Consider the following 12,783-nt stretch of genomic DNA (forward strand, 5'->3'; position numbering starts at 1 on the left):
GCATCGTTAAGCTTTCCACTTTCCGCTTTTGTGTGTCGGGCCACATTTTTCGTGCTAATATCGTTAAAATGTTATTACAACGTAGTTTTTGCTTTAAACTCGCCCTCTCTCCATCTCCATCTCCATCTTTCTCTCTCTCTCTCTCTCTCTCTCTGGATCGTTCTCTTCCTCTGGGTTGGAAAATTATCGTTAGTTTTGTTGCATGCCCCTTACACAGACCCTCCGTCCTCCACAAAAGATATTCTTTCATGTTTCTGGACTGGCTGGGGTTGGGGCTGGATTTTCGCTACATCGTGTAAAATTAATTGAATGTAGCTGCAGACCAGGACCAGGACCACGACCAGATGGCCTCTAACGGACGTCGGAGCCGTGTAAGCCAGGCTCTGGCCTGGGCCATATAATTCAGATGCTGCAACAGCGAGAGCTGCTTAAGTGTAGCAGTAGACGGCAGAGCTTTTGGGTGAGTCCACAAACTGTTTTCTTATAGCCTGGTCCCTGGATTGGGCGTCATGTGGCGTCAATTAGTGCCCGACGATAATGATACCGATTCAACAAAGAATGCACGAGAGAAATCAATTTGCTCTGGGCTATTGTAATAAGAGTTTTCCAGAAAGTAATTTGGATTTGCTTCAGAGCTCTGGACGATGAAGAGCCAGTAAAAACAGCCCTATATAGCCCTATACCCGCTCCATGGCCCAACTCCTTGAATGCATACATACATATCGCTTATCAGGCACAAGTCCAACTCCACCTGGGCCTATCTTATCGCCAGTCAGCCCCTCTCTGGCATTTTTATGCGATTAAGAACTGTGCTGAGAGACGGCCCCCATTCGTGGTGACAAATATTGATTTATGCTTTGGGCTTTCAACGTCTCTCTACTGTTCCACTGCATCGTGCCACGGGATGCCAACGGGATGGGGGCATATCAAATATTTGCTTAAATAAAGCAAAGGCAAGCTTATTTTTCTCCCAGCAAATGAACTAAGCTTCCCTCATTTGGCAGAGATGGTGTGCTGGTTCTGGGAGGGGAGGGGGGTTTGTTTTTCCCTCGTATTGCATAACAAACATGAATATTCTGTGTGAATTTCCTGCTTTTCAACAGCCTTGGACGAGGACAAGGACCAGAACGAGAACCAGGACGAGGATAAATGATTTTTCCATCTACTTGTGCTGCTTCCTTTGCTTCGCAGGCGAAATGTAATGATGGATTCCCTAGTAGACAGAGCCGGGCCTAATCGTGGGCGGTCGTGAGCGTTGGCGTGGGCGTGTGCCTCAGTTGCGTGTCTACAGAAATTATAATCCAGAGAGAGAGAGAGAGAGAGACAGAGCGGGTGCCAAGAGGAGCCAGTCCAGGCTCCATATTCACGAGACGAGTATAGTATGTATTTCTTCTTATCTGCGATGAAAAGTGAACTATTATTCAGTGGGCCCTGACCGAGACGCGCTCAACTGCGACGACAGCGGCGAAAGCGGCGTGTGGCAAGCACCCTTACTCCTTACTCCTTCTCCTACCCCTATCTCTATGCCCCGGCTCTGCGTAGGTGCTGCGAAGCGTGGCCCAGAGGGACGGCTGGCAGGCGTTAGGACACGCGTCCTCTTTCTGGGCCAAGAAAGTTTTCCGGTGGTGGGCTTCCCAGGCTTCCCAGGCTTCCTGTGGCAAGGAAATTACAGTGCTAGCAACAGCTGCGGATGTTCGCGGGGACTGCGCAATGGGATGTCCAAGGACTATTCAGAGATACATAGGAATGCGAGTGGTCCCACTGGAAGGAAGGGTATAAATGTCGATTATAGTTCACTATTCGACTGGCACCCATAGGTTTATTTGACCACAAGTTCTGCTCGGACAGGGCATACAGTGTTCGATTCCCTTTGGCCGTCTCTTGCATTCGATTTGCCTTGCCTTCTTTTGGCTTATCTACTCCCGCTTTAAATGCCTTTATACTCTCCCGAACCCGAGATGGAGATGCACCTTTTTCCCATTCAGACTCTTATCGAGCTTACTTTTTTCACACCTCCCAGCCACCCACCCACCGCACCGCACACAGCTGGATTCTATTGTGTGGGATTATCTTTTTTTGGGGGCCCGCAGCTTGTCCATATCGAATTCGATTCCAATTTTGTGTGTGTTTTGGCATTTTTTGAGATTTAAAAGCCCACAGTCCTTTGCCATCAATCAAAAGTGCGTGAAATCAAGAACTTATGCCTCATTGCCAGCCAGGACACGCCCGTGCGCATTGAGTAGATAAATCGCATAAAAATGCTCAATAAATGCTCGAGTACTCGGGTGTTAGTGTATGCACAGTCCTCCAATGGGAGGTGTGTGGAAAAGGGTGGGGCAGGGACACAGCCACCGCAAGGTGAGAAAATAAAAAGGAGCTGACAAACACAGCCATATCCCGGATATAAAGATGACCACTCCACGTTACTCTTTGGGGAGTTGGACAAGAGACGACCACACATCAGATGCATGGTGGCAGTTGTAAATGTAAAGACGGTGGGCGGGGGCAGGTGGCATAAAAATTGCATGAGCTTGAGGTTGATTTGAATGTGGCCCCAGTGTCAGTGGCAGGATATGTTTATGATGCTCTCATATAGGAAGGTTTCTCTTTCAAATGCTAAAGCGTGTCGAAGGCAGCACAATTGTTGCGGCGCAAGTGGCCATCTCCACACTCCCCACCAATATTTGGGGCAGAATTATGCCGAAGATATTCGTGCACTCAAAGAAAAAAAGTATCTGTATATCTGTTTGTTCCACACTCTCGAAATTCTGCTATCAATACTGCTATCATCCAGGTGTGTGTGTGTGTGTGTGTGTGTGTCAGTGTGTCCACGTACCCAGGGAGTGGGCACTGTTGAAAGTAACGGTCGCAATAGTTTCCACCACTTTTCAACCCTCTGAGGGCTCTACGGCTCTGAGGGTCTGAGGCGAAATCAACGCACGGCAGATGTGCCACAGCGATCGAGGCAGGACACGCTCTGGGGCGCTGCGGCACAGGACATGCGCCGCGGCATATGCGGGACTATATCGCGCTCTCTCCCTGCCCAGATCCACCCTGAATACAGAAAATTCTTGTTTAATTATGGGCCACAAAAAAAAAAAAAAAAACAAAAAATACAAACAGGGCCATGTCCCGAATCGGGTTGGACTGGGCTGGGTTCCTCTCTCCACTCCCGTGGTACAGTTATGAGTATTGTGGAAGTTGCAGGCATTGTTGTCCTTGTTTACATATTATTGCATATGCTGCGGATATCCTTGATGAAACATTAAAGCGCTTGCATAAAGCGTGTCCTTTTTTTTATGAGCCCTGACTTCAGTTTGCTGAAATGCTGTTATTATTGAATATGGTTTACATTCTGGTCGGCGATTTCAATTTGAATTTAATTTCTCTATAAAACACCCAGCCAAACGTTTTATTTTCACAAATTCCATTGATGCATTCTTCTGCTTCGTCAAATTTTAATTTTTATCCAAAAAGATGTATTCAAAATTCAGCATCAGAGCCATTTATGCAGTCGATTTTCATTTAAAGTCGAATTTGTAAATGTGTCCCTTGGAATTGATGAATCATTAAGCGAATGCCCAAACTTCGGTTCATAGAAATACTCGAATGGGTATTCATATTCATTCCGTTCTGCATATGGATTAAAGAAGGTGATAAGACGACTAGAATGAAGGAACAAAAGATGGGATGAGAGAGAGAGAGAGAGAGAGAGGGACATTGACCTCCTTTGCCTTCATCCTGTAACCGGAAATTGTTAAGCAATTGTGGACCGAGCCTTGAGCTCCTCTCCATTCATTCACTCACTCTGCAGCTCATTCATACTCGTACAGCTAGTCGTTGGTCATGCAAATCCCTGGCACACCAATTTACACCTTGGGTGCAGTTTGCAAAGCCCCTGGATAATCCGCATTAGATGCAAAATGCAGACGGACGGCCACAACCGAACCGATTTCAGACCGGAGCGGACTGGACCATGTGGCGGGGCTCTACTTTACGGCTTAGCCGACTGTCACCTCCAGGACGGACACCCCCGCAGGACGGACAGATCCGACAGGACAGTATGGATAGCAGCGGACGGAGCACAGACAGAGACTGTGGTTCTAACTGATGCTATTACTGCTGCTCCTATTCAATCGGGGATGGTGAAAGGGATGAGGTTAAAGCAAATTGAATCGTGTTTTGTCGAGCATTTCATTTCGGCATTTGTCAAATGTCGAAAATGTTCCAACTGGAGCCGAAACGAAAGTCCGACCCGACCCAAAACAGCATCCAATAAAATATGTATGTTTTGCCCATCGCCCATTGCCCAATGCCCTCAGCATATTGAAATTTTAATTTTTCAATTCATTTTATGTAGAATATCTGTTCGACTTGCAGGAGGAGCCACAGGAGTGCCACAAATAACAAATTGCTTGTCATTGCGATGGCTCGGATGCCGGGGGCACGGGGCAGAAGGGCTACAGTGTCCTCCAAGGGAATTGGCTGCTGCATTTGCAATTTGAATCTCTATTAAAATTCATTGACTACGAGTGCTCGGCATTAGTTAGCCATCAGCTAAGCTTCGGTACTCGCACAGTGGTTCCAAGCTGATTTACGAAGGCTTTCTTCCGCACAGAAAACACAGTGTCAACCGTCTAGGATCAAACTTTATTCAGCCTCGATTCCCAACTGCTGTATCAGACCCAGGACCTTGCGTCGCTGCAACTTATCGTTGGATGTCTTGGGCAGACTCCCGACAAAGAAGACGCCGCCCCTGATGTGATAGGCGCCGCTCAAGTGCCGCTCCACAATGCTCCTTATCTGATCCGCCTTCAGACACTGACCCTCCTTGCTGGCTGTTCGCACCACAGCACAGGCCGTGAGGTTGGTGGCCACCAAATCGGGCGCCCCGAACACACAGGCCTCGCTGACGCCGGGCAGGCGCAGGATGAACTCCTCGATCTGCTCGGGATAGATCTGGAAGTTGTTGTACTTGAAGACATCCGTGTCGCGGGTCTGGATGTACAGGTAACCCTCGCTGTCGAGGTAGCCGATGTCCCCCGTGCGGAACCACTGGCCATCGGGGCTGAGTGTCCGCGCGGTTGCCTCCGGATTGCGGTAGTAGCCCTCCCAGTGATAGCGCAGGCGGGCGTATATGATCCCCACCTCGTTGATGCCCAGTGGCATCTTTAGTTTGTCCAGGACGCGCAGCTCCACATTCCGCATGACCTTGCCCTCGCAGCCGAGCGGACCGCCGACGTTCTTGCTCAGTCCTCCCATCTCTGAGAGGCCGTAGCCGATAATGAACCTCTGGTTGCCGATCAGCTCGTACATCCGCCGGGAGACGGCCTTGCAAACCTTCGATCCGGCACCGATCAGCACTCGAACGGATTCCAGCTGGGCTTTCAGCTTCTCAAAGTCGCTGTCGTGTTTGGAGAGCAGTGCGATCTGGTGGGAGGCCAGGAAGAGGAAGGTCACCCGATGGGTGGCCACCAGCTGGAGCAAGTAGTCCACACTATAGGGTCGATTGGTGATGATGCGCCGGCATCCATTCAGCAGCGAGGCCAGCAGGATAATCGTCCCGGATATCCAGTACAAAGGACTAAAGGACAGCAGAATGCTATCCCTAGTGTAGGTATTGGGACTGAAAGGGCACCATGGCGTTAGATTTGGGAATTATATGGGGTGAATCCTTGTGCTTACTTCTTGCAGTTGCAGAGCAAACTCCGATGTGAGCGGGTCACTCCCTTGGGCATGCCCGTCGTGCCGGAGGAGCACACAATGATGGCCGTGTGATCGCCATGGAGCTTGGGACAGGGCACATATCTACAGAATTCAGTTAAGAGATCAGTGTGAATATTGGATTGTACAACTCACGCTGCTGCTGTGATGGATTCATCCTCGTTGAGCAGTTCGCTGACGTCTCGCACTCCCTCAAGCCGTCCATTCAACAGGTAGATGGTGGCAGGAGTGACCAATCTCTGATTGACCGCCTGGATTGTGGGATAGTTCTCCACATCGCAGAATATCAACTTGGGTTCTGTTATATCATACATGTACTTGACCGTCTCTGAAGATAGAAATACATCATATTTCTTTCAAGTTACGATCATTTTTCACTTGTGAATTTGATTTCAGATCAGTTTCCACTCCCAAACGTACCTTCTGCGAACTCCGGATGCAGTGGATTTATCGGTATTCCTAGGAGCAGGGCCGCTATGACCACGCTGGTCAGATAGGTCGTGTTGTTCGCCGATATACCGATGACATCGCCCCGATACAGGCCCAGCCGCTTGAAGGCCTGGGCTATCCGTGCACTCTGCTGGGCCAGCTGGGCGCCGGTAAGCTCCTCGCCGGTGGGGTCGCAGTGCTGCATCACCTGGTCGGCGTTGATCTGGAGCACGCGCATGATCACCTCGCCCAGGGTCATCTCAGGGCCGTAGAAGTCCTTGCCACGCGGCCCGAACCAAGTGCGCGAGGCGGCGTCGTAGTGCACCTCACAGCTCATCTTGCTAACTCGGCGGCTAACGATCGTCGATCAACTAAGTGCTTTACTGCGCCTCATTTCGGTTTTATATGCCCCCTCCATGGAACACTAGGAAACAAAAGCCGATAGCTGCTAATTAGTTGGACACGCGGCGCCGTACCCAAATGTCGTCCACTCCACAGATGTCGTTGTCGTGGTTGACACCGGTGTCGTCGCAATTAGATGCTGATTTAGCCGATGAAGCTAATTAAATCCCAGAGGCCAGACGGTCGGTCGGACTGGAAGTCATGGAAACTTTTCAATGTCTCAAAACCCTTCTGGAGTGACTCATTTTGTTTACTACTTCGAGTCTCATCAAAACCAGACTTTTCCTTAGCAGAACTTCAACATTTATTTGCAACAAAATATTCTCTACAGATGGGTGGTGATCTCATTAAGCTCGGCCAGGATTCTTCGGCGCTGTATCTTGAGGTTCTGGGTCTTGGGTAAGCCATCCACAAAGAAGACACCTCCACGTATGTGAAAGGCTTCGCTCAGATGCTGCTCCACAATACCAGTGATGTCCTGGGCAGTCAGTGCTCGACCCAGGTCGTTGTCATCTCGGACCACTGCGCAGGCTATGAGATTGGTGGAAATCTCGTCGGGTACGCCGAAGATTGCCACTTCATGGACCCCCGGCAAGTGGTGGATGACATCCTCGATCTGCTTGGGATAGATGGGGAAGTGGTTGTACTTGAAGACGTCCGTGTCGCGGGTCTGAAAGTGCAGGCATCCATCGTCATCGAAGTAGCCGTGATCTCCAGTCAGCAGCCACTGTCCGTCGGGGGTGACGGCCGCCTGCGTGTCCTGCGGATTGTGATAGTAGCCGCCCCAGCGCTGGCTGAGTCGCACATGGATCTGCCCCGTCTGGTTGGGCCCCAGGGCCTGACCCTGGCCATCCAAAATGCGCACCTGGACGTTTCTTAGCAGCTTGCCCTCGTTGCCCAGCGGACCGCCCACGTTCTTGGAGATGCCTCCGATCTCCGAGAGGCCGTAGAGTACGGCGAATCTGTCGGCACCCAACAGCTCGTACAGTTGTCGCCAGATCCCCAGGGGCACCTTCGATCCGCTGCAGACAAACGACCGTACGGACTGCAACCGCTCCGCCAGCTCCTCCCTCTGGGGGCTGCGGCTCTTGGCCAGCAGGGCCATCTGGTGGGGCACGGTCAGGACGAAGCTCACCTGATGGCGCTGCACCAGATCGGCGAAGTACTCCACGCTGAAGGGGCGATTGGTGATCACCCGCTTGCAGCCGTTGACCAGCGAGGCGAGCAGGGTGAAAATGCAGCTGATCCAGTAGAGCGGGCTGATGCAGAAGAGCACCGTTTCCGAGGTGAACAGCTGGGGACTGGATGAACTGGAACATTAGCGGCTGGCTTTTTGGGGATATTTGAGGTTCTGCCACTCACATTTTGGCGCCGTTCAGGAGGCTGCGGTGCGATCGGGTGACGCCCTTGGGTAAACCGGTTACTCCCGAGGAGGTGATGATGAAGGCCGTGTCGTTGCCGCTCAGGTGCGGGCAGGCAAAGCTTTAAGGACACGAAAAAGGGTTTGAAAGTGTTTTTTTTGGGTTGATGAATGGGAGACTACCTACAGGGTTTTCTCATCATAGTCTATGGAGCCGTCGGCCAGCAGATCCTGAATGTTGCGCACCCCCGGCAGGGTTCCGGTGAGGAGGATGAGCTCCGTCTTGAACTTAAGGCTGTTCTTGACCGCACTCAAGGTCTCGTAGTTGTCCAGGTCGCAGAAGATAACTTTTGGCTTGGTAATCTCGTACATATAGGCCATGGTCTCTGCAACAGAAGCAGATTAGGGATGATTATGGGTCCATGTATTCTTCTTTCGATTCTGTGACTCCTCATACCCGAATCGAACTGCGGATGCAGTGGATTGATGGGCGTTCCATTGAGCAGTGCAGCTATGACTACTTCGGTGAGGTAAGTGGTGTTGGTGGCCGATATGCCCACGACATCGCCACGCTGGAGCTTGAGCCGCTGGAAGGCATGTGCCAGGCGACGGCTCTGCGCGAGCAGCTGTCCACCGGTGAGCTCCTCGCCCGTGGGATCGAACACCTGCATCACCTTGTCCGAGTAGAGGCGCAGAATGATCAGAGCCACCTCGCCGAGCGTCATATCCGGACCGTAGTACTCCTTGTCCTTCGCCCCCGACCATATCCTCTCAATGCTGTCGTATCTGGTGGCCGCCATCTCTGTCTGGCTCTTTGTACGCTTTATTCTGCTCGCAAATCACAAATCAGAATCGGAATCGCATAGATACTCAACTCACTAACTGAGTTCTGCCGAGACCCGCCTGGCCTATATATATATAGGCGACCTCTGTGGCTGCGGTCTGGCAGTGGCAGAACTTGCTGTGAGATCTGCTAATTGCCTACACACGCTCCCCATACTCATACCCTCACCATAGCCAGGCCACCGCTGTCAAGATGGTTCTAATAAAGTTTGGCGACAGCCGCTGCCACTGCCAGATTGTCAGGTGTGTGAATGGGCATAACACATGAGCATGAGCCGACACTGACACTATTCTGGATGGGATGGCCAATCTCTGCTGCTCCCAAGGGGCTCCCAAGCACAATTTAAGTAAGTGTCTCCCTTGATTTGATTGGGTGGTTTGCCAGGAATGGGGATATTTTGATACAGCACCAAGATATGAGATACATTCTACATATCATGTGAACAATCTTATTTCGTTTAATCAGTGGTTTGGATTGTTGATTCGGTAGCAGGAGTTTGAAAAGATAAGTTTTATAGATACGAAGAAGTTTTCCTTATTCTTAAAGAGATGAAGTTTCATTAGATGTTTAACGCACTCCGTACCAGTGTGTCAGTTTACCTGGTTCCGGACACGGGTCCGGATCCGGGGCTTCTGCCCACAGCCTGGCAATTGCATAATTTCAACGATTAAGCACGGTTTGAGCTGCTGCCTCTCTGTGGCTACCTCCACGTGCCACACGACTTGGTTCTTGGTTCTTGGTGATTCGGTTCACTTTTTCAAGGGGGATTCGCGCTCCCATATACACGGTATATATGTACATACATATATATGTATGTATGCACGCGTATACGGATATAGAGACAACCGCAGAGAGATAGAGTCGCATCCTTGATGGGCGCACGCTTCATTTGCGTGCTTAGTTAGGAAATCAAGCGTATGGCTCCGGGCGGAGCAGCAGAAAGAGGAAAAGCCGGAGACCCGGAGAGCAGTGGAAACTTAAAATGCAAGGCGCATCCAGCTGCACCAGCTGCCGCCCGGAGTGGTTCAGGTGGATGTGGATATGTGGGAGGGAGGGAGTATGGACGGGTGGCTGTTGCCGTTGCCTTTGCTGTTGCTCTTGCTTTGGCGGAAACTTCGATGCGTAGTCGAGTGAAAAGTTGTTCGACGGGTGTCCTTCGAACAGCTGCAAAGATAGTCCTAGCTGAGTGAGAGCTGCGGATTTGCCTCGCCAAAGTTGATTCATTGATTTCGCTTAAACTTAATTAATTACGCGGTGGGGGGTGGGTGGAAATGTGCAACAACGGGGGAAGGACTTTGGCAAGTAACGGCGGGCGGGACAGTGGCCAGCATCCGAAGTTGATCAGCAGCTAATAAAAGTTTAAAGCAACATTTTTATTGCCATTTGATGGCCGAAAGTTTAGACCAAAACCAGGGGAATTTAAGAAACTTCAAATGACGCGAATGCAAGCCTACTTTCAGACCCTTTCCAGACGTGGCCAATGTAATCAGGCTCAACATTATAATTAACCGCAAAATGCAGTCTCGTCGCCTTCTCCGAGGGAGCCACAGCCCCCAGCCTCCAGCCACCCCACTCCAACCCAACCCCCCACCCCACTGCTATTAAAAGTTTTGCGACAAGCAGGCGAAAAAAAAAATTACTTAATTAAAATGATTGACTAAACAGAAAAGTTTGTGCGAAATCATTTTTACTTTTTTCTCTTCCTCTCTCTTCCTCGGCCTGCGACTAAAGTAGTCGCTGGGAATACTTTTCCGGAACAATAGTTCTTTCCGGTTGCGTTGCGGTTCGTCCTCGTCCTCGTCCTCCCTCCTGTGGCCCTCTATTTGGCCCTCTAGTTCTGGCTCTTTTCCACTTATTTATTGTTTGTGTTTGGCCGCTGGCTGTGAAATTTTTCTCTGTAGAAAAAAAAAACAGAGCAACGAAATGTGAGGGGCAGGCGGCTGCCTTCCGAGCTTTACGAGTAGATGCGACAGCATCTTGTTGTTCATCTAACAAATTAACGAACGCCTCGAGTGCTGTTTCCCTGGCTTCCCCTTCCCCTACCCTCGCTCACTCTCTCTCTCTCTCTCTCGCAATCTTTCTCTATGTATATCCGACTCTTCCTCCTGCTTTTCGAAAGAGGCAGAAAACTTTGAAGTGTTAATGAATTGAGCGAAGATGAGAGAGAGAGGAGAGCCTGACGCGGTGGCCACAGCCAGGGCGGTGAGAGATCCAGGGGGGTATATGCCGGGTGGCGGTGTAATGACCGTTGGTCGCTATTTGTGGTTAATTTTCTGGTAATTGAAATTATGATTTAATTTAATTTGCCACAAAAGTGTTGACAGAAAGATACGAATCTGAAACAGGAACAACTTTGTAACGGAAACAGCGAAAAGCCAAGAGATGGAGAAGTGATAGGCTAGGAAGAGCTACAGGTATGGAGCACACGAGGATAGGGATAAAACCTGGACATACATATGTAAACATACATTTCCATTCTGTGCCTATGAGAATTTCCATTCTGGCATACGACTAAATGTTAAAAAAAGGAAAAACTAAAATTTTAAAAAATATGCATAGCAAAACGTTAAGCAACAATTGAACGAACGGTGTTAAATATAAAGTCCAAATTGCAGAATCGGATAGGACTATCTGTGTAACATTTTTGGTACTAAGTTCTGAAATATTTAGTGTCAATTTTACATGTTTTTAAATATGACAATATTTACTGTTAATAGTAAAAGATAACTAAAGAAAATATTAACTTTTGCTGATTCTAACAGGGTATCACATCAAAGTTAATGAAATTGTATGTCAATTGGTTGTATTAGTTAACTTTCAATAAATTTCTAAAATAATGATTCAAAATGACAATGTAATACTTTGTGGTTAAAGTTCCAATTTAAATTAAATTAAAACTAATTGTTTTTGTGAAAAGTTGAATTGGGTTAGCGATATTGCAATTAATTGAATTCGTTGTTTTGTTGAAGTGCAATTGCATTGCTTTTATGATTTTATGCATGATTACACAACTGATGTCTATTGCTTCTGGAGTTATATTAATTCGACATGATACGAGAACATGATACATTTTGGCCGCTTTAAAGTTGCAGCTGAATCGAATTAGGCGAAATCCATTTAAATTCAAAGCTTCGCATGCTAATCGTTGGAGGCAGGTGAATCCGGGTGGACATGAATAATTCAAATCGGATTAGTTATACGTAAATTTAATAATTCACAGGTCAGAGAGACAGAGGCAGAGGGAGAATGGAGTGGCAGACAGGACGAGTGTGTTTAAGTCGTCATTACAAATCGTTACAACACTAATAATCCGTTCAAATGACTCATTAACAATTAATTAGAGCGCCTTATAGTACAGTTTCTCGAGTGTTTGTACAGACACGAACATAAGTAAGCAAACACTAGCACATATGCATAATGGATGTCCTGGAAAGTAGTGGAGTGTAGTGGAGTGGGGTGCGGGATCCCTATTTTAACAGCAACCTGAAAACTGCGCGAGTGTGTGTGCGTGTCTGAGAGCGTGCGTGTGTGCCAGCCACAAAACCAATTACATTCTTGATTCGAAAGCATTTTCGCTTTGGGCCCAAATCGAGGCAAGTGCCGGAGAAGCTAGCAGAACAGTTGCAGAGGCACGGGCAGGGTCAGGGGCAGAGGCAGGCGCTTGAGGCAGGGCCAGGGCCAGGGCCAGGGCCAGACACTTAACCCCAAGGAAACTAAGGCAACTGTAAGTGGAGCCAAACGGGATGTAAGAGTGTCTGTGTGTTCAGAAAAGCTGGGACCCGTCCCTGATGGCACATAAAAAGCATTTAATTTAAATGTTGCTCAAATGCCTTTCATGCTAATAGCTGACACAGCTGCAGCTGCTGGTGGGGGCACTTTTAGGAGCTCCACTGTGGATCTTACAGGTTTTCAATGGTGCTCCAGTGTGGCTCCTACGGATTTTGTATGGTGCTCCATTACTGCCCTTAACCAATATCCCTTAATCCCTGCTTGTTTGTTACTTCTGCTGAACCACCTTGTGTTG

At 48.9% G+C, this 12,783-nt stretch overlaps 2 protein-coding genes across 2 annotated transcripts; both read right to left on the bottom strand.

Moving 5' to 3' along the window:
• Positions 1-4,631: 4,631 nt before the first annotated feature.
• On the bottom strand, positions 4,632-6,536 carry LOC108160975 (luciferin 4-monooxygenase). The gene is made up of 4 exons (XM_017295275.2): positions 6,145-6,536; positions 5,860-6,052; positions 5,686-5,808; positions 4,632-5,626 (listed from the first exon to the last, which is right to left on the bottom strand). Exons 1-4 carry the CDS (start codon positions 6,488-6,490, stop codon positions 4,651-4,653), a joined length of 1,638 nt encoding a protein of 545 aa, XP_017150764.1. The 5' UTR covers positions 6,491-6,536; the 3' UTR covers positions 4,632-4,650.
• A 285-nt stretch (positions 6,537-6,821) lies between these two features.
• On the bottom strand, positions 6,822-8,808 carry LOC108161004 (luciferin 4-monooxygenase). The gene is made up of 4 exons (XM_017295310.2): positions 8,373-8,808; positions 8,103-8,301; positions 7,918-8,037; positions 6,822-7,856 (listed from the first exon to the last, which is right to left on the bottom strand). Exons 1-4 carry the CDS (start codon positions 8,713-8,715, stop codon positions 6,881-6,883), a joined length of 1,638 nt encoding a protein of 545 aa, XP_017150799.1. The 5' UTR covers positions 8,716-8,808; the 3' UTR covers positions 6,822-6,880.
• Positions 8,809-12,783: the final 3,975 nt, after the last annotated feature.

The sequence above is a fragment of the Drosophila miranda genome, chromosome 3, assembly GCF_003369915.1.
Source record: "Drosophila miranda strain MSH22 chromosome 3, D.miranda_PacBio2.1, whole genome shotgun sequence".
Classification (NCBI taxonomy): Eukaryota; Metazoa; Arthropoda; class Insecta; order Diptera; family Drosophilidae; genus Drosophila; species Drosophila miranda.